General features: G+C 36.4%; 1 protein-coding gene across 1 annotated transcript in view; it reads right to left on the bottom strand.

The window, feature by feature from the left end:
- Positions 1 to 23,020, bottom strand: part of Tmem135 (transmembrane protein 135) — a 260,617-nt gene that overhangs the window by 214,399 nt on the left and 23,198 nt on the right. Inside the window, exons 3-4 of the mRNA XM_004632574.2 lie at positions 21,781 to 21,873; positions 4,997 to 5,030 (exon numbers count right to left, since the gene is read on the bottom strand). Of these exons, the coding sequence (XP_004632631.1) occupies positions 4,997 to 5,030; positions 21,781 to 21,873 (127 nt within the window). The remainder of the gene's footprint in view (positions 1 to 4,996; positions 5,031 to 21,780; positions 21,874 to 23,020) is intronic.

Here is a 23,020-nt window from a genome sequence, read left to right as displayed (position 1 = left end):
TAAAAAATATCTTGTGTTTTAGAATTACTACATACATCAGAATTCAATCCAGACAGTATGTGTGTGAAGTTACATGATGTTAACTAGCACAAATACCAAAAATTTGAAAAGCATATTAGATCAATAATGCAAGAGGAAAGACTAGACAATCCTTTCAATGTCTCCATAGAAAACACTATAAAAATTATATGTGAAAAAAATAGAGTTTATACCCAACAAATGAGAGGAAAAGTATTACAAAGATATTAGACTAGTTTATAAATATGAATTTTTTAAAATTTTATTTTATTATTTCTAAAGTTTATCACCTTTTTAAAGTTTAAGTACCATCATTAAAAAGAAAATGCCTAATTGGTACGGCGGCATACACACACCTGTAATCCCAATACTCAGAAGGCTGAAGCAAGAGGAGTGCTGCAAGTTCAAGGCCAGCCTGAACTACATAGTGAGACCCCTTCTCAACTAAAACACAACACTCAACAAGACAAGTAAATGCTTAATGACTAGGGTAAGCACTACTTTAAAAGCAAAGCCCTGAGTTTGATTCCCCAAGACACACGTAGACAAACACACACCCACACAGTTAACCTGAAATCAGATCTGAAGAAATAACCAAAATTCAGCAGGTGGGAAAATACTAACAAACAATTAAGGATACATGGAGGGAAAAGAGAGGGGTGGGGATTGACATGCATGTAAAAGGAGTGACAGAATAATTTAATATAGAGATCAGGGAAAAGCAAGAGTCAAAGAAAGAGTGTATAACATTTAAATTTGGGGACATTAATCCTCAGACTAGGGCCAGCAAGATAGCTCATCAGACGAAGCACCTGCTTAGGCCAGCACAGGGACCAGAGTCCCCAGCACCACAGGCCCAACTGGCCCCACCCCCGAATGGGCTGAGCCGGCCAAGGAGACCGAGCATGGTGGAGCACAGCTGTAATCTCAGCTCTGTGGAGGCTGAAAACAAGGATCACTACAAGTCTGAGCCGCAGAGACCTTGCACTAAATACATTTAACAAATGTATCCTCAAACTGAAGAAACAAACAAATCTGATCAAACGGCATAAAAATGAGTCTACATCCTAAGGAATCTAACTCGCCTAAATGAAGATTCAAAAGAAAATCTTAAATACAATTGACAGATTGCCTACAAATTAAAACCAAATCTATATGGGAAAAAAAAGGATGATCTTTAAATCATTTTCCATTTAGAATTCTATGCCTAGCAAGATTATTATTAATTCAACAAACATTTATTAAATCTCAGTAGGAGATGCCAGGTTCTATATAGGTGCTTTAGGGCAAAGGGAAGTAAATAGTCCCTAACTTCATGCAGTTTACATTTGCTAAGAATTTTTCAGGAAGAAAGGCTGGCAAGATAACTCAGTGGACTAAGTGCCTGCTTACGTAAGTGCAGGGACCTGGGTACCACCCCTTGCACCACATGCTGCACTGACCCCGCCCCTAGGCACGCTGAGCCAGCCACCAAGTCCCAGTGTAATCCCAACACGCCTGTACTCCCAGCCCTGGGGAGGCTGAAAACAGGAGGATCACTACAACTCCAAGCTGTGTAGTGAGAACCTGTAACAAATACATTTAAAAAAAAAAATTTTTTTAAGATTATTTCAAGAATACAAATGAAAAAGAAATTCTTTATTCTTTTTTTTTAAAACAAATGATTTATTTTCTTTTACAAACCTCTGTGTTTTTTTTTTTAAAGTCAACAGAAAATGGAAATATACTTTTTAAAGTTTCTAATACTAGGAGAAGATATCATACAATGTCTTTTAAATAAATTGTAAGCCAAAGATACAGCATAAATCTTAGAACAAAAATTAAGATTAAGCAATATTCAGAAAATTAAATGTTTCAAAACAATTGAACTAAGAAAAAGTTTTCATGATAGCAAAGAAGTACTAAGAGTAAAACATAAGATAAATACTGGAATGGCAAGTAAATGACCAGCACTTCTAACAGTTTGAGGATAGGATATCGCACAAAGTTCTAGTGTGTTGTGGACATGCATAATGACCGTGACAGTTACTGGTGGCTAGGCGTCATTTGTGGAACTGAGCTACGGCTATTTCTTTGAAATCCACCCTGTAGACTCAGGTGGAATCATGACCCATAGGGTGGAAGAGAAGTCCATTTGTAGGGTGTGCTGATGAAAATATTCTGCTGCTGAAAACAAAAGAATAACTGAAAGACTACTATTGTATACCTCTTATTCTCCTCTGTTTAATTGTTTGCCCTATATGGCGGGTTCTTTCCATTCTCATTCATGGGGCTGTGATCAATTTGCTCCCTCTCTAGAACATCATTTAGTAGTCTGTGTAGGCCTGGCTTTATCATCATGAAATGCTTTAGTTGTTCTTTGTCATGAAAATATTTCACTTCTCCATTATATTTGAAAGAGAGTTTTGCAGTATAGATCAGTCTGGGTTGGAATTTGTTTTCTTGCAAGACTTGAAGTACTTTGCTCCATGCTCTTCTTGACGTGATGGTTTGTGAAGAAAAATCTGCCAGTTATTCTGATGGGTTTTCCTTTAAATGTGATCTGTTTCTTTTCTTTAGCGGCTTTTAGTATACTGTTCCTATGCTGAATTTCTGGAATCTTGATTATTATGTGTCCGGGTGTGGTTTTCATTGGACTGATACTATTTGGAGCTCTATATGCTTCGGTTACAGGAATGTCAGATTGTTGCCCCATATTTGGGAAGTTTTCTGCTATTACTTCTGCCCATATTCTTTTTATATCATTTGTATTGACTCCTTCCTTCTCATTGATGCCTATTAGTCTCACATGGTTCATCTTTGCATCGTCTTGCAGGTATTGAATTTTTTTTTCCTGCATCCTAGTTGTTTTAAAGAGATCTTTTCTTACTTTTTCACTAGCTGCAATGGTGTCTTTCAGGTCAGAAAGTCTATTTTCACTTTCACGCAAACGGTTTTGCCAGCTTGTGATTGAGGTTTTAATTTCCTGTATATCACTTTGAACCTGTTTCATAGATTCTATTTCTTTCCTAAATTGTTTATTCAGGGGTTCCATCATTTTTATATTCTCCTCTATTTTTTTATCAGTGTATTCTTTAGAAGCACTTAGTACTTCTTTGATTATAGTTACCACTACATTTTTTAGTTCCGAAATTATTTCTGATCTGATTTCTTCTATACCTTTCTGCAATTGATCCTTTACTGTCAACGCTATTATTTCAGAGATATCTGGTGTGTGACTTCCAGTTTCCTCAGTGCTAGTGTCTTCTGCATTTGTACTGGGTGGACTCAGGGCCTGAGACTGCATTTTGTTCCTTCTCTTTGTCATTTTGTATACCACTGCCTTGTGACCTTTGGTGTAGAGCTTAGATACAGTTATTACCTTAGCACCTGGTCCGAATCTATGAAGTTCAGATTCCTCCAGGTGGGTGTTGTTTCGATTTGTCTGCTGTGCTCCACTTCTTTCTGCTGCAGGCGTTAGAGTGGAACCCTTTGTATCTCTCTGGGAATATGTTCTGCTCCTGAATCAGTTGGGTGGGTCTTGCCTCTAGCCTCTTTGCAGGGAGTTCTGCTGAAGGGTTCCATGCTGGGCCTGCACTCTGGGTCTATTCAGGATCCTGCCAGGCCCTGGGTCGTCTCACTCACTCGCTGGGGCTGCGCTCCAGGTCTATTCAGGATCCCGCCGGGCCCCAGTCGTCTCACTCACTCACGGGGGCCTGCGCTCTGGGTCTATTCAGGATCCCGCCGGCCCGGTCGTCTCACTCACTCACAGGGCCTGCGCTCTGGGTCTATTCAGGATCCCGCCAGGCCGGTCGTCTCACTCACTCACGGGGCCTGCGCTCTGGGTCTCGAAATTCTTTATTCTTTGCTCTCCTCAGATCCTCAAATTTTTATCTCAGTGCAATCAGAACACTTAGCTTTTTGTAGTACATATGTTAAAATAACTCACTCGACAGCATAACCTAGGCTTTCTTCAGTGGCTGTATATGAAACTCCACAAAGTGTATAAAAATATGAGCAACCTTCTGTGCATGAACAGTTACCTATGCAGAATGGCCATATGTCATCAGACTGATTACAAAAGGATCTATGATGCAAAAGGAATGAGAACCACTCTTCTGAGCTAACACCTCCCACTCAGAATAACCTTGGTGCATCTCCAATAGTAACTTTTAATGCATCTTGCAGCCCATTTTTATTTTCTACTGTGATTTCTCCACTCATAGCAAACCATAAATACATACTTACCAGTACCTACCAGAGCAACATTTGGTAACACATGTAATGACTGAACAAAAATTATCACTAAAATGAACAATAAAACTTATCTCTGAATACATGAATATATGCCCTTTTTACAGAATTTAAGAAGCTATCCTTAGATGATAGCTTTTCTTAGCTGAATTTCTTTTAGTGTTGCTTATCAAGTCTATTCAACAACTTTTAAAGATCTTAATGCAAAAATGTCTTTAAAATACGAACTTGGTGGTAAAATTTATAAAACTTTGATTGTATTTTTACTGTAAAGAAAATCTGGCTAAATAATATAACTTCATTTCTATAAACTTAGAAGTCTGGAAACTTAGATAATTATATTGAAAAATGTAGTAAGCATTTATAAACAACACCACATTGTTGTTTCAATGTTTAACAAAGTACATCATAAAAACACATCCTTATATACCTTTTCACATAAGAAATGGCACTGGGACATGAAATTCAATACATATAGGGAGAGCTAGATAAAGGATCATGAAGGTCATAGAGCTATGCATTATGGGCCTCCTAGAGATAAGGGGAAGTCAGTCCTGTACAAAAGAAACAAACCAGATGGTATCAAGGTTCATTTATGCATGTTAATCTACGCTTCAAAACACAGGCAAAATGCATTGCGAAATTCAAGTGGATTTCCTTTTTTAAAATAGAAATGTAGTTGAGAAAAGAAAAGAAAAAGCATGTGGGGGAAAAGACTTCGAGTTAAAAAATTAGTGTTACTTACCAAGTTGGCCATATAAATAGTGAGCAGCCCTCTCCTGCAAAAAATTTTAAAAAGAAATAAAATAGTAAGCTTTCATTTGATTATCATCTTTTAAAAGAATTATCAGCACTTGAGCAACATAATGATATCTTAAGAAAAATGGGTAGACTGTGCTGAACTAGATTTCTAGTACAACAGGTGGATCTAAATGATTTATTTGAAGTATAACTGATAAACAAAACCATATATATTGAGGGTGAACAACACCATTATGTTGTGAACTGATTAAAATCAAACTAATTAACATCACCTATCACCTCATACACTTACAGCAACTCTTGACCTCCTCGCTTTAGAATCACTTTATGACACAAGTTTTAAAAATTATTCTTGAAAAGTGAATCCATTTTTTCTAATGGTGTTTGTAAGTAGGATCACAAGTCTGCATCTTGTACAGCAATTAACCACTAAGAAGAATATATGCAGTGTATTATTTGTTGAAACTGTACTTTCAATTTGATTTGAAACTGTCTCATTGCTATATGTTTATCAATAAAACTTTGAAAAGAAAAAAAAAAAAGAAAAAGAAAAGTGAATCTAGAATCTTACTCCCAGAGAGAGATTAACACAGTAAAGCGAACACCATTCTGAACAGGCTAAAATCTCTGTAAACTAATACACTGTTAAAAAAATTTTCAATAGGTGATGCCATATGTAGTGGTTTGCAATCTGTAACAGAATGCAATGGACACTGTTTTACCTCAACTAATCTATGTCAAAATCATGATTTCTTAAATTTTTGTTAGCCACTCTTCAGACAGAGAATAAGCACAATATGTAAAACTTCAAAGAAATAGACCCTCCAAATTTAAAGTCTCAATCCAAAAACAGGCATCTGACATGTATAGACACTTCTCAGATGAAACAGTATAAACAGCCAAAAATACATGAAAAAACACTTCAGTGCTGCTAGCCATTCTGAAAACAGACCAAAACAACACTGAGAGCTGGGGAGATAGCTCAGGGCCTGTCTTAGTAATTTTATTTTTAAGTTTTTTCAGGAAACTCACTGAGAAGTAGTTGTACTAATTTACTCCAACAGCAATGGAAAACGGTTCATTTCTCCCCAATCCTCAAAAGCATTTATTGTTCTTGGCATTCTTCATGAGAGCCACTCTGGTGAGGGAGAGATGGATTCTCAATGTAGTTTTCATTTGCATTTCCTTGCTGGCTAAAGATATTGAACATATTTAAATATATTTAATGTCCATTTGTACTTCTCTTAAAAAATATCCATTCAGTCCATTTACCCATTTAGGGATTCAGCTATCTGGTTTTTTTTTTTTTTTTTTTTTTGATGTTTAGTTGAGTTCTTTATATATGAGACATATTAATCCTATGTCAGAAGAGTAGCTGACAAAGATTCTTCTCCCCTTCTCGAAGCTGTCTCTTCACTCTGTTAGTTGTTTCTCTTGATGTGCAGAAGCATTAGTTAGGATTGCACACTAGAGTCCTATTCAGCAAGGTGCCCAGGCTTTCCTTCCAAATCGGTGGAAGCTTTCCTTACTCAACAACTCTTGCATGCTGCATGCCAGTAATGTCATTAATACTATGCACAAGATGCCAAGGTCTGTCACCAGTGCAGAGTGGCCCAGCCACCGTGGACCATGACAACACTGGCCTCTGAGTGCCGCTATGGCTGCACTCCAGGCAATCAAGTCCTCAGGCAGGCCTTCTCAAGCAGAATGCCCAGCAACTTATTTTTTTTTAAATTTTATTTATTTATTTATTTGAGAGAGAGAGAGAGAGAGAGGGAGAGAGAGAGAGAGAGAGAGGCCAGCTCAGCCCACCAGGGGGCAGGGCTGGCTGGCATGTGGTGCTGGGGGATTGAACCGCGGTCCCTGATGCTTTTGCTAAGCTTGTTCTAAGTAGGTGCTTTAGACCACTGAGCCATCTCTCCAGCCCCCCAGCAACTTTTCTTAAATGAGCTTTGAACCTTCAGTGGGTGGGGTCTAGTTGATTCCTGACATGTCCCCAAAACACGTTCCTTCTTTTCCCCATACAAAGTAGTTAACAGTAGTTGTTTTCTTCTACTGGAACTAATCCCCACAGAAACCATACCTGCTGTGGCCCCAATTTTATACATGATTCCTTTGAGACCAAAAGTTGTGTGTTTAAAAATAGTTCTTCTGTTTCTCACTATCATCTGCATAAAAGCAGCCAGCAGCACCAATGCCACAGCCTGAATGTTGGACTGCCTTGACTCTTCCTCCATGAACTAAAACAGTCAGCCATCTTGAAATTCAGCCTCATACACCGAGGACAAAGACAAATTCTTTGCCAGAACATAACACGCATGGCCGCTAGTCCATTTCCTGGTAGAGGCCCCATTCCTATAAGAAACTTCCCGAGCCTGGGCTTTACTGTGCAAACTGCTCCCAGTATTCTGATCTTCTACACTGACTACAATGGACTGTGAATTCGGCTTACAATATTAATATTCTATGGCAGCGATGGTGAACCCATGGCCACGTGTCACTGTGTGCTATTTGCTATCATTGAAAGCTCTAAACAGTTCACTACCACTGTTCTAGGGTTTCTCCAGCCGGCTTCTCCAAATAGTCCCAAAAACCTTCTATAAGCCAATTCCAAAAGCTTCTAAACCATATAGTTGGGTATAGGGACAGCGATGAACCCACTCTCAGTACAGGTGGTTTGTACTGTTCAGTTTTCCTCAGTGGAGATACGATATTCATACAAAACTGAAAGAGCAAAGGCTTGGTTTGGTTCACAACTTCAGTGGATTCAGTCCACAGTGGACTGACCCAAAGGCAGACACAGTGAACGCGTATGGTGCAGCAAAGACATTCGCTAACACTGTCCAGGAAACCGAGGGAAACAGCGCTGAATGACAAGGGGGGAGGGACGAGTGCTCAAGGTCACACCTCCACAACGACACTGGTGTTTCACTAAGAAGCTCCCAAGCCAAGTAAATTGACACAATTATGCTTAAACACATTTAGTAGTAAAGAATGTTAACAAGTTCATCTTCCTAAAAAGTGAGGTTCAGAAGAAGTGTGACTGAAGGCAAATTTTTTTGCAAATATTAAAACAAGACTTCTATTTCTCTTGTACACTATCACTTGTTCATTTCACTAGATGTCATTACGAATCACAACAAATTACCTTGGTTTTCATTCTTAGCAAGAAGTCACAAAGTAAATTTCTTAATTACAAAGACAAACACAAGTTTCATAAACATTCGCTCTATAGAAAAACTGCCTACTTATCAAACTTACTTAAAAATTCTGATAGAAACTAAGAGTTATTTTCTGCTCTCAATCAGAAGTTTAACTTAACAAACACTGCACAATGAGAAATAAATGAAGCACATCCTATTTTCTAGCATAAAGGTCTTTAACATGCTGTAAGAGATGAAGGGAAAGTTGAAATAATAAACTCTATAAATTACAAAAACTCATTTGAACTTGAGTGATGAGAATTGTAATACTCAAGACAAAATACATAAAACAAGTACCAATATGAAATCACTTTTCTTTAACTATCAGCCCAGATATACACATTAATACTGTTCATGAAATATTCCTAATGTCAGGTTCATATACTATCTCGACTGCTCATGATTGAAAACTGTTAAAAATGTTAACACTCCCAAAGCCACATGAAAGCAGTGGGACTTAACTAAACAGTGCTGAGCTGAAGTTAGAAAGTCAGGGTCAGTCCTGGTGAACTTTAGTTAAAACGAAAGAATAGGACTAGTCATCTAGTGACATTTTTAAACATAAAAACTACTTAAATAAAATATTTATATTTATCACCAATATGTAAAATACTATTCAGCCTGGAAGGGTAAAGGGGTCCAAATTCCTGTGGCTTATATCCCAGGGAGTCATTCTCCTCAACAGAGCCTAAGGTTATTCAACAAAACATAGGGCCCTACTAGTCCTCCAAAGAGTAATCTTAACGTCATTGGAAAGATGATCCATAAGCTGCTTTTTATACATTCTTTTCTGCAATTACTACATTACTCTTACTAATTTTTTCCAATCTTTTTTTTTTTTTTTTTTTTCTTTTTCAGAACGGGCATTGAACTCAGGCCCTTGCACTTGTCAGGGAAGCGCTTATTCTGAGCCATCTCCCCGGCCCCATCCTTTCCAATCCTGCCAGTTTCTCACAAACTATAAATCCAAGATGCCCTAATATTACTTAGCTTAAGTAAATTGCAAAGAAAAATCAGAAAAGTAAACCTCAAAAGTCACATAACTACAAAGACAGGTTAAATATCTCTCAAGTGAACACTATTTTTATGAAAGTTGGGTACAGTGGCCAGCACGATAGCTCAGCAGACTAAAGCACCTGCTTAGGCAAGATTAGGCAAGTGCAGGGACCTCGGTTCAATCCCCTGCACCAGAGGCCACGCCAGCTCCACCCCCAGGACAGGCTGAACTGGCCACAGAGACCAAGCATGGTGGCACATGCCTGTAATCCCCGCACTGGCGAGGCTGTTTTAAAACAGGAGGACCACTGTGAGTCCATGCTGCATAGTGAGACCCTATAACAACCAAACACATTTAATTAAAAAAAAAAAGTGGGTTACAATTTCTCAGACTCTTCAATTATAAGTACTAAAATAGAAATATTCCTGCAGTTTCCATAGTAGTGTTTGATAACACATTTCATCATGAAGTAACTAAACCGATACATAAAACGCTTAACTAATTTAGCAATATTCCACCATAATGCAGCTACAGTTTCATCATCAGCTTCCATCTATCTCACAAAAATATTGCTCGACTAAAGGACAAATATAACCTCTCTACCTTGACATTTCCACAAACTGAACTAGCCAGTGTCAAAGCGACATTACACAAACACTAGGAACTATTTGATATACAACCATCCAGTTGTTTCTAGGAACCCAGGCTTATAAAAAGAAGCATAGTACAGACATGCATTTTAGACCAACAACCCCAAAGACAGTCAGCAGAGGAATATGGGTGAATGATAACAATTTACTGGTGCACAAAGGGGTGATTAGGTTACAGTACACCTCCATACACAGTATAATCAATATTTTAAAATCAGATTTTATCCTCCCAATAGTCCTATGAAGGACAAAGCAGATACTATTTTACTATCTTCACTCTATTGAGTATAACACATTAGGGAAGTTGTTTCCTTAAAAAGATAAGCAAACGAAGCAAAGAGAAACTATAATTAGCAGTCATTTCCTCTGCGTTCAGTTGGAGATTCTACCCAGTGTCCTGATTCTCCATCAAAATCATTACTAAGCTACCTTTAAATTTTGCCACTAACTGATTGGTTGAACACGGTGTCCTTACAGGCTTCTGTGCTCTGAGGATGAAGACAGGCTTCACATTTTCCTACTATTGTGAAAAAAGCAGGTAATATACTAGCACCAACTTACGCCCCTTCTGTGGTTTCTACTTTCAACTGACCCTTCTCTAAATCATCTCCTTCCCAGGCTTCTCTAAGCTGGCAGGCAACAGCTTCAACAATAACAAGACATTAGCTGCGAGGGCATGATAGACGGGATTATAGGACCATGCTCTTTCCACAGGATTTCCTTGCTACACTGCCTTAATCCTCTATGTCAATGTCAATTCTGCAGCTGTCAAATATCAGAACAGTAATTTATTTTATCGTTTTTCCAATTATGCGAAATATCACAAGAACCCAAGAAGTTAAGTGACTTTTTATTATTTAACAACTGACTATAGTTAGTCTACTTTTAAAGGCAAATAGTGAGCAGGTCCGCCCTGGAAAACAAGTAACACATTAAAACATTGCTATAAGCCAGGCCTGGGGTGCTGTTATGGTTTGTGTGTATTTGTCCTCCAAAGTCTCATGCAGTCAGTGAGGTGTAGTTCTATAATTTGTGACTAATTCATGATCCAAAACTGGGATCATGGGTCTGAGTTCTGCTGGGATTATGGGTGTGAGTGTTACACCCAGCCTGGTGCAGAGAGCCTGAATGAAACACCAGGGAGACAGAGAGACAGACTCGCTCTCTGCAGTCACTGTTGCTGTTACTCCTCCCATCTGCTCTCTGCTGTTTGCCGCCGCCAGAGTTTGCTCTCTGCCACGTGCTGCCCTGCCTTAGAGTCGGCTGATTATGTACTAAAACCTCCAGAAAATTGAGCTAAATAAACCTTTCCTTCCTTCCCTTTTGGGTGTCAGGTGTTTGTCCCAGAAACGAGAGAAGAATAACTGAGGCAGGTGCACATCTGTAATCTCAGCACTGTAAGAAGCTGAGGCAGGAGAATCTGGAGTTCAAGCACAGCTTGGGCAATTTACTAAAACTCAATGGAGGCTCAGGGGCTATGGATACAGCTCAGTGTGAAGACTCTGGATCAATCCCCAGTACCACAAAAATAAATAAAGTAGCTACAGCAGGGAAGAGGGAGTAGAGGCAGAGCTTACAATGGAGAGTGACACAGAGGGCGGGGAAGAGAGAAGGGTGCTGGGGCCATGAAGGACAACAATTAACTTCTTAAACTTCACCTCAGGTTATGATATACATACATTCCCATTCTAGTAAAAATCACTAGATTAATAAAAGATTGTTGACACTCAGCAAATAAGTAACCTGAGACTTCTGCCGACCATGGGTAAGTTTGCCCTCTTAGTTTTTTCCTGATTAAGAGGATGAACCTCTTACACTTACATATAAAATTTAGGTGAGCATGCACAGAGGTAGTAATTAAAAACATTAAGAACCATTGCTAAAAGAACAGACTCTCCCGTTATCAGATTATCAGCATTCCTATAGAAAAACATCAAACTTTATATAAAAGCTTAGCTCATTAAAAACTATTCTCACATTCTGCTCTACTTCTAAGCACTGCCTATAAATCAACCAACAGGCACACTTATTTTAAAGCTTAGTGTGCACACTCTAACCTCAGAGTCTTGAATGACGCCATAACCACAGTTCACCAAAGAGTACAACGGAAATCTAACTTCTAAATTCTAAATATTTATGTATCCTATACATAACCTATATATGCATATGAAATATTTATATGTTCTACACGTAAGAGGAAACTACAGATAAAATCAAAGTAAATGTTCCTGGGGCCAGGAGATGGTGCAGTAGAATAAGGGCTTCCCTGGCAAGCACAAGGGCCTGAGTTCAATCCCCGGTTCCGCCAAAAAAAAAAAAAAAAAAAAAAAAAAAAAGTAAATGTTCCTAAATGTTGCAGGAAATGTTGCTTACTAAGAAATGCAATTTAACCCTCTCAGAAGACCATTCAAGATATAATTTCCAACTATCAAAATGTTTTAGAACAGTATAAAAAAATACTCCCTTGAAGTAGGAAAAATAGGCATTTTTTACTTTCTTTTTTTATTTTTTATTTTTTCATTTCTGTGTTTGGTACAGGGTCTCACTACGCAGCTCGGACTCATAGTGATCCTGTTGTTTTCAGTCTCCCCAGCGCTGGGATTACAGGCATGCGCCACCACACCCAGATGAGGTATTTCTTAAAGAATAGGACTGAATGATAAACTTTCAGTCCAACACAAAACTATATGATCTCATTTTACCATATATAGTATATAATATCAAATAAACTTTTCAGAAACTAAAAGGTCTTTCCTCTGAAACTTGAAGACATCAAGAACTGACAGATTATCCTGATGATACGTAGTCTCTCATTTATATATTATGTACTTCATTTGCCACATCTGTTTTGGAGTTACACAGCTACTGTAACACAATCCAGTATCTCAACTCTTGAGTATGTCGGACAAAAATATGGGTATTCAGTATTTTAATTCACGCTTATGTTTAGCATACTGCATTTTAACATATGTAAATTAATACTAAACATCAAGCAAATGCTATAAGAATTCTAGATAAAAATCTAGAGTAACTTTTTTCTGAAACAAGCACTTCCTAGAACTACTCTTCCTAGAGTAGATCTTAACAGCCCTCCCAGGGAAATACTAGATGTTACTAATGCTTCCTGATTAATTACTATAACTACAGTTCTTTGTGGCACAAATTTAAGCTACCCTGGAAATAACATTAAAGCCTTCTAAGAACCCCAGGAGATATTAAGGTTTAGGTAAGTCTCTCTTAGCAAATATCAGTAACTAGTTGGAAAAGCATGCTAACCTAACAGAAAGAAAGAAAGAAAGAAAGAAAGAAAGAAAGAAAGAAAGAAAGAAAGAAAGAAAAAAGGAGAGATGGATGAACAGATTAGGGGCGAGTACAGAGAAAAGAATTAAATCACTATAGATGGTGACAGGAGTATCAGCACTCATCTATATACATCAACATGTTTATATATGCAAAGGTACACATTAATATACATACACACACACAGGTGTATATCAGGAAAATATGTTCTCATCTTAAATGGTTCTTGAAAAACTAATTAGACAAGTGCATAAAAAATACATAATTTCAGAGTAAAGAAAAAATCAGTACTGAATCCTTCAAAGATTTAAAAATTAGAACCACTATTTGCTATCATAGGAAAACACTGCTAGTCCTCCGTAACGCTTCTTCCACCCTAAAATACTACCGATATTTACAGAAAGATAACTGCAACTGCCAGTATACATCAGAACTGCCACAAGCACTCATACAAAGAAAACTGATTTTATTTAAATAACATCTCTCTCCTACATCTAGACTCACATTTTCAGCTGCTACTGGCCACTTCAACCAGCATACTATTGATTTTCTACAAATTAAAGGTATAAATAAACATTCTTTTTTCTTATAAAAACTACAACAGAAAGGGACCAAGAAATAGGGAGAGACAATGAAATGTATAAAGAGCACATGGGTGCACAAATGCTATAGTCCTACTACGCTTCCTCACGCCACTAGGTGGAGAATGCTACGCCTGGGCGCGGCCAAAAGCCAGGAAGCAACAGGAGGAAGAGTAAAATATACAGAAACTCACCTTTGTGGTGACAACATCTTAATATAAATCTGTGGCATTAAGGTAAACGTTTTTTGCCACAAATTAGGTCACTAAGTTAACTTTTACAGATTTGTTTAAAATAAGGCACACTACAAAGCAACTTACACAGAGATAACGCAAAAATGATTTGCTTTATCTGTCACAAAGTTTAACTCCAAAAATGAAAAAAAAAAAAAAAATGAAAGGAGCTTTTTTAAAATGTCACCAGGTTTAGAATGATAAAAGAACAAAAATGTAGAGGTTTTAACAAAACCCAACTGGGAGTCATATTAATATGTGTATCCATACACAACCCCTAACAATGAACTACAAAGGTATTTTGCAGTATTGCTAACTTCATCATTTAATAAACAATATAATTAAAAAGGAGTAAGTCACAAAACTCAATTAAATAAAAAATCAAATTAAGGGAAAGCAATTTTTCTTCAGGAATTATGTGATAGCAGTTATAAAAAACAAAGTCAGACTTAAATCTTTGTCTTTAAAACAATAAAAACACATCAACTAATACTTAGGTTATAATCACAACACCAGAAATTTCCCATGAACAAATAAAGTTTCTATGAATAAAATACTAATGCAAATGCTCACTTACAGGCAGAAAATGCAGGGCAAAAAAAAAAATCTATCTATCAAAAATGAATATAAATATGAAAAAAACTAGAACTCAAATCCATGCTATCATCTCACTTTCAGGAAAACTCTTCATACTCTAAAAAGTTATGTGGACCAGCCAAGTGGCCCAGCAGATTAAAGTGCCTTCAAGCAGGCACAAGGGCCAGGGTTTGATCCCCAGCCCTGGTGTGCTGGTCCTGCCCCAGGGGCACACTGAGACAGCAATTGAGACTGGGCGGGGTGGCATGCGCTTGTTATCCTAGCTCTTGGGAGGCTGTAAACAGGCGGATTATTACTAGTCTGATCTAGTAGTGAGACCCTGAACACCTTGTTAACCCTTCCATAAAATACAAAAAATACATAAATAAAATGTTCTTCTTTTTTAATATGGTTTTACTGTATTAGAAGTACTTATTTTCGGGGCCGGGGAGATGGCTCAGTAGAATAAGCACTTGCCTGGCAAGGACAAGGACCTGAGTTCAATCCCTGGTTCCACACAAAAAAATTATAATAATAATAAAAAGAAGTACTTATTTTCAATGAAAGAGGGAAATTTTTAAATATTTTCTATAGTAAGCAGCCTCAAAGACAGACCAAGACAGTTTTCTCTATTTTGTGAAATAAAATAATAAAATATTAACTCTTAGAAATATGCAAAATTAAAGATGTATATTGTAATACAAAAAGGATGGAAGAAAAAATATTCAAAAATTCACAGAATTTTTAAAACTGAAACAATGCAAAGGACATAAGAGAAACAGAAATAGCTAACAAAACATAAAATGGCAGCTCTAATCTAGCCTTATCAATAAATTAAATATTAATGGATTAAATAATTTCATTAAAGGCAAAAAACAAGAATAAATGTAAACAACAAAAGAATATTTTTTGTATTTTCTTTATTAATATCCACTTGTATTACATGAAAAAAAGAAAAGAGAAATCTGGACATAAAAACTTCAAGTGGTCATCAGGAAAAAAAAAATATATATATATATATGTACTTTAAATATATAGACATAGGCACTGAAATTAACAATAAAGAAAATATAGTCTATACAAATAACATTAAAACACTGCAATATCTGTATTAGTATCAAATAGAAACAGACCTTAGAAAAAGAGCATGATCTGCTACAGAAAAATATTTAACATTAATAAAAGGCTCAACTTATCATGAAGAAATGGTGGTCGTGAGTGTTTATATACTTACATATACTAAAAGCACCACAGAAATTTAATAGATTAAGGACAGAAATAGATAATTCCAAATGGCAATGGAATACACATCTCTGACAAAACTAAACAAAAAGGGGGGCCGGGGAGACGGCTCAGTGGAATAAGCGCTTCCCTGGCAAGCGCCAAGGGCCTGAGTTCAATCTCCGGTTCCGAAAAAAAAGGGGGGATATAAATGAAGGACCATTCTGTATCTGTATATACAAAATAGGATAGATATACAGTTACTTTCTCTTAATTCAATGAGAAGAAAGATTTGTACTAATAGTGTTTAGACAGGCTATCAAGTCTGCATCTTGTATTAGGAATAACCACTATGAAGACAACAATATGCAATGTATTAATTATTGTAACTGTCCTATTAACCTGTTTTAAAACTGTCTCATTGCTATTTCTCAATAAAATTAATAAAAAATACGGTAATTCCAGAACAACAGTGGGAGATCGCATACCTTTCTCTCAGCAAATAAGCCCAGACTGAAAAACTTAATGAAGCAATCCTTTTTCCAGCAATGACTGATCTGTCCCATTGTGATATCTGGCAATTTCTGAAGACATTTTTAGTTATTTCAACTGGTGAGGGAACAACAGCGCTTATGGCATTGTATGGCTACAATGCACAAGATAGCCTTCCCAAGAAAATGTAGCTGTATTAAAAGTGTCAATAGTGGCAAGGTTGAGAAACCTAGCTACAGATACTCGTTTTGATTTTTTTCTCTGTATTTTAGGGAAAGGTCTACAGGGTGTTCAGGGTCTCACTACTAGATCGGACTCATAGTGATTCTCTGCTTACAGCCTCCCAAATGCTGGGATTACAGGCGCTCGCCACCATAGCCAGTCTCAATCACCATCTCAGAGCGCCCACCCTGGATCGAATCCCTCACTCCTGCGCCTGCCTGCAGGCACTTTAATCTCTTGAGCTATTTGACTGGCCCGCTACTGATAATCATAACTTCATTTGTATCTAAAAACCTTGGCAAATCAGTTAAAGAAAAAGCACACAATTATATTCAAGTGAAAAAAAAAAAAGACATTTAACAGAAGGTACTTATTCATGCTGAAGATTCTCAGCAAATTAGAAATAAATGTTAAATTTCCAAACTTGATGAACTACATCTAAAATCTCACTTAGAGATAACAACATACATTATTTTTCCCTAAGGTCAGGAACAAAGAATAGATGTACTACTGCAAGGCAAGAAAAAGAAATAAAGGAAAAAAAAAAAAAAAAGAAAGAAATAAAGGACATAGAGACTGAAAAAGAAGAAATAAAACTCCATATTCAGGTAACATAAATATCTACACAGAAAATCACAACAAATGCACCAAAAACTCCTAGAACAAATGAGCTGAGTCAGCAAGATAAGAATCACGCTCAACACACAAAATCAATGGCAATGACATGCAGCAGCAACACATGTGGAAAATCGATTTAAAACAGAATATTCCTCTTTCTCATATACAAAAGATTAATTCAAATGGATAAAAGATGTACACATATGAACTTAAACTGTAAAACTTTTAACAGAAAAAATAAGGGTAAGTCTTTGTGTTGGTAAAGGTTCCTTAAACAAAACACCAAAAACATAGTCAACAAGAACTAAATTAGCCTTCAACAAAGTTAAAAACTTAATGTGCTTTGAAACATATGATAAAGAAAGTAAAAAAAAAAAAAAAACATGAGAAAACATCTGCAAGGGTTTCATAACTACAATATCCAAAGTACATTTACAACACAATAATTCAAAGCGACATAACCCTATTTAAAAATCAGCATAGGCCAGATGTGGCGGCACATGCCTGTAATCCCAGCACTTGAGAGGCAGAAGCAGAAGGATCACCATGAGTTCAAGGCCAGCCTGGGCTACATAGAGAGTTCAAGGCCAGCCTAGAATACATAGTGAAACCCTGCCTTTAAAAAGAAAGAAAGAAAAATCAGCACAGCATCTGAATAGCCATTTCTCAAAAAAAAAAAAAGGCTCAAAAGTACATGAAGTTATAATCACTATCACCAGCCATCTAGAAAATGCAAACTGAAGCTACAATGAGATGCCACTTCACACTCACCAAAAATGAAAACATCAGAAACACACAGAAACAGTCCTGACAAGAAACTGTAGAAATTGGACCCTTCATATACTGCTGGAGAGAATGGAAAAGAGTATGGGGTTACCATACAAACCAGCAATTTCACAACTGGATGGAATGAGGTTCACACAAAAATGTGTACACAAGGCCTGCAAGATAGCTCAGGGAACTAAGCACCTGCTTAGGCAAGCACAGGGACCAGGGCTGGATCCCAGGTACCACAGGCCACGCTGGGCGCGCCCCTGGGCACGCTGGGCCACTGAGTCTGGGCATGGTGGTGCACACCTGTAATGCCAGCTCTGGGGAGACTGAAACAGGAAATCACTGTAAGTCTGAGCTGCATAGTGAGACCCTGTACCAAATACATATAAAAAAACAAAATAAAAACCTATATGAGGTACTGTACACAAAGCTCATAAGGCAAACTGTTTCAACAAGGTAAAGACACATGATGGAAACAAGCAAAAAAGAAAAAGAAGAGCCAGAGTCATGATACTGATCGCTATACATAAGTAACACTCAAGCTAAAAGGCATTAAATGAAAGAACTCAAAAAGAAACAACCAGAACCACACAGATCTTAAAGCTATCAACTTTTGAACCCAAATAAAAGAGAATTTATTGTTTTCAAACATTTATAAAACTGTCACAAAAATTTATATAAATTAAGCCACAAAGAAAATATTAGAGTCATGTTCAAAGGAAATATTATGACATTCTCAAATAAGAATGCAATAGAAAACAATACAAATTAATAACAGAGGTCCTTTTATCTTTTTATACTCATTACAAAATAATTCTCATATCAAAAAGAAAATATAAACTAAACCTCATAGAATTTTGAGAAAATGGTTAAGTACACTACGTATCACAATCTATGAAATACAATCAAAGCAGTGATCCGAAGAAAATCCATATCCTAAATATTAAAAGCAACAGAACTTTAAAAATAAGAAATAAATTATAAAAATTAAAGTGAAAGAGTTATAAAGAAAGCAAATTAACCAAAAGAAAATAGAAGAAAAAATATAAAAACAAAAATTGAATTAGAATACAGAACAAGAACAAGTTCTGAGCGCAGCGCAGCACAGCAGTCTAGCTCGTGCAGTGCTCTAGGCTTGAGTGCCAGCATCTCCAACACAAACAAAGAGAAAAACCTGAGTGTCAGGAGACTCAGAGAACGAGCGACAAGCACACCTCAGATAAACCTCGTTGGCTACGACACTGCCACTGCAATAATACACTGGGGAGAAAAAAAATGGCACAATTATATAATACGAGCTGAGAAACAAGCATAGAAAATAAATTATTCAGCCAAATCATAAACTACTTTGCTCAGTTCCACATAAATATAAAATAATTTAAATTGAGTGATTTCAGTAAATTTTTAAGAAACGGGTAACTTTCTAGTCTTACAGAAACTTCCTACAGCTCTGTTTGTGCAAGTTGAAAGTTTAAAAAGAGTACCTTCCATAGGAGAAACTGATAACTTTTTCTAAGAACTTCCACCCAAAGAATCATCATGCCCAGATTTTATGGAGGAAGTGAACCTTCATGGGCAGAAAGTTCCTCATTACTTAAATTATTCCAGACCAAAGACAAAGGAAGAGAATGGCACATTTTCTAAAGTGACTATGACACACATATCCAAGCAGGATAAGTATATACAAAATGAGTAGCTAATCTCACAGCACTAAAGTCATGACCAAGTGAGGTTTATTCCAGCAAGCCTATTATCTAATTTGCCACAAATAATAAATGTTTTTATTTATTTATATTATAAATAAATTTATTGGAAAGATCTAGTGATTACAGCCCAAATTCTGATTGTAATCATCAAGCAATGGCTCTCTTGATGGTCTCAGCATTATGTATAAAGTATATTTTTGCCACAAAGAAAAAAAAAAAAACTGGGGGGGGCAGGTCTTTTCGAGACACTGTCTTGCTATGCAGTTCAAGCTGGCCTTGAGCTCACTTCGTAGTCCAGGCTGGTCTTAAACTTGAAACAATCCTCTTGCCTCAGCCTCTCAAGTGCTAGGATTATAGGCCTGTGCCACCACACCAGGCTTTTGTCACAAATGTTCAATTTTAACCTAACCAAACCTTTAAGCAAAGCTCTAAGCTTACAGAAATAAGTAAAAGGGCCAATTAAACAATTCCATGAGAAAACAATTTATACAAAACTAGAAATGTGTTACTTGGGACAAGCCAATAGTGTGGGGGGAAAAAAGTGAAGTGACTCTCCTGGATTAAAAAAAAATTAAAACAAAAACAACATACATAAATTTTTACTGCATTCTAGTTCCAAGAAACAGCTATGAGGTCACTTCAGAGCAGTATGTACTAGATGGTATTAAGGAATGTTAATTTTTCTATGTGTGCTAACAGTGATGTGGCTATACAGGACGATGTCCTCAGAGGCGCCTGCTTCAGTATTTACAAGTACTGTGTCATCATGAACGCGTCCCCACAGTACACACAAACACACCATAGCATACCTATATACAAGTACGTACACACCATGAAAATAAAAATGGCAAAATGTTAAATGGCTAGAAAAGTGTCCACTTCAACAATTTCTGTTATTAAGCAGGCACATAACTACAAATACGTTTGCCTATTATTCAATTGCTAAAAAATAAGTAAAACATGGCAAACTTAAAGGCTCTTTAAAGTTTCATATTTGACTAGCATATTTTTTGAACATGTATTTTCAAAACCAGAACTCAGTTTACAACCAATCAGGAAGCTATAATCATCATTATCTCTCCCCATTACCTACGGGCAAAAAGCAACACTAACACTTGACAGATAGTTCACATTACTATAGCCCAAATACTGTTCTGTGTTTTTTTTCCCATATACTAACTCAATTATCTGAGCGACTTGAAAACTAAGAGATTATTACTACTTCCATTTCCCAGCTAAGCAGTAAGTCACAGGGCGACACAGTAAGCGGCACAGCCAAGCTCCAAACCAAGCAGCGCAGGTCCAGAATCCACACTTATCTACCATGCTGCACCGCCTCCTTGGGTGGAGGAAACTCGTGTTTGGGACACTAGCAACTTGACTCTGCAGATGCTATAACATCCACTAGGTCTCTGAATTCAATAATTCTAATAGTTCAAAAATACCATGATAAATCTAAGAGAGAGAAAACTGAGGTAAGAACATACAGTACTTAATGTACTAGTATAAATACACATACATATATACATACTAGGGTATCTCATAAGACTTACTCATATTCTTATGGGGAGGCCTATAACTATCATACACACCTTTATAAACTAAAGTTTGAACATATTATCCCATTTTGAATCTCTAGAACAAAGGTAGATAATTTCCCAGCAATAAAAATAATTATTCACTGGATGACAAGGATTATGCAAAATATTTAACTTCAATTGTTCATCTGAATAATTTATATAAGTTTACAACATTCCATAGAAATGATATTCACGTGGAAAATTTCAGATTGATGATGATTTTTTTTTTTAATCTTAAGATGCCTTAAAAATAATAGCTGGCACAGCAGACAACAGGCTGGAAGCAAAGTACAGATCCAGATGATAATACAAAATTACTACTCACTTCATTAGATACAATAACGCTATTATGGCCAGGAAGAAGAGCTTTTGTTAGAATTTGCTTATGATGACACATTTTAGTCCAGCAGCAATAAGTACTATTGGTCTGTAATATCTTTATATTTTTAGATTTAATAAATATACTGTAAAAATATTAAATATCCACAAAAATGTAACAGTATTTCTCATCCTTGGACTACAATAAATGATATGCAAACACACACAAAAAAGTCTAATCTCAATGAGTGATAGGTAATCAGTTCTATTTAATACATAGACATATAAAATTTTACCTGCTTTTCCTCTCAATTAGAATGGCCATATAAGATGCTGGCAAGGCGGCACCGAAACCAGGAGTCCACGCATAAAATTTTCCAAGTATCTTCCTGAAATTCAAATTTGGATTTTTTTATATCAAATTCCTAGTAGGTCATTTCTGTTACTATGAAGAGAAGTGTCCCTGTCAGAACACCCTCTATCTAAATGTCTGACCTTAAATTCAATGTATCCAAAACCAAACTCACCTCTTTTCCCAGTACCATCCAGGGCACATCTTGTAAGTAGTAAGAAAGTGCTATTTGTTATTATAATTATTACTTTATTAGTATAATTACTATTTTTAAAATTTGCTATTCAACAAATATCTTTCATTCTTTGCTTCCACAACGCTTGCTAACGTTTTTCTTACAGTATTTAACTAAAGTATTTGGTATTTTAGTTAAATAAATGAACACCAAACACCAAAACTTTAGTTCTAAGTGTTCACCAGTTTTCATTGAGAATATATTACTTGAAAGTAGAAATCCAGAGAGTGCCCCAACATTATAAATGATCATTAGCTGGCTGGGATTTCTAAAAGAGAAAAGACCTGCACGTGTTAAGATTTCTGCTTCTTTCCAAATAATGTGTTCCTGAGAAAACAGAAATGCCACGTGAAAGCGTCAAAAAATGTACTTGGACAAAGCTGGCCAACTGCTAAATAAGGCATGATGGAAAGAGAAGGGAGGGAGGAAGGAGAGAAAAGAATCGGGGACACAATCTTCTTAATTGAAGTTTAGATTTGAAACAACTGGAAAAACTACAGTAGATATTTTCTGCCTAAAAACTGGAGGTAGTTTTCTCTCCAGTATGAAAGCCAAAAATAACAAGTCACTGAGTATAAAACAAAGGAATTGTCTCATTATAAGTATTTCATGCTTCCACGATTAACAACCAAGTTTATGGAATTTAAAGAAACGTACTACACAACAGAAATCTAATTTAGCACAATTTTTAAACTGTACTATCTGTCTACTTATTTTTAGTTTTAACATGTCTTAGAAACACTTTAGAGAGCACATGAAGTCAGTTATTTACAGATTTTCAAGTCTTCATTACATTCAATAGTATAGTGATCGGCTACTTTGTAAATATTAAAAGCTTATAAATATTAATACTCCAAGGGAAAAAGTATGTAAAACTATTTTTAAGTTACATGTTTAACTGTAGCTTAAATGCTATATAGTTAAATATATAGTAACAGCTACAATGACA

The sequence above is a fragment of the Octodon degus genome, unplaced genomic scaffold, assembly GCF_000260255.1.
Source record: "Octodon degus isolate 3935 unplaced genomic scaffold, OctDeg1.0 scaffold00049, whole genome shotgun sequence".
In the NCBI taxonomy this organism is placed as follows: domain Eukaryota; kingdom Metazoa; phylum Chordata; class Mammalia; order Rodentia; family Octodontidae; genus Octodon; species Octodon degus.
This window is presented reverse-complemented; position numbering and strand designations above follow the sequence as displayed.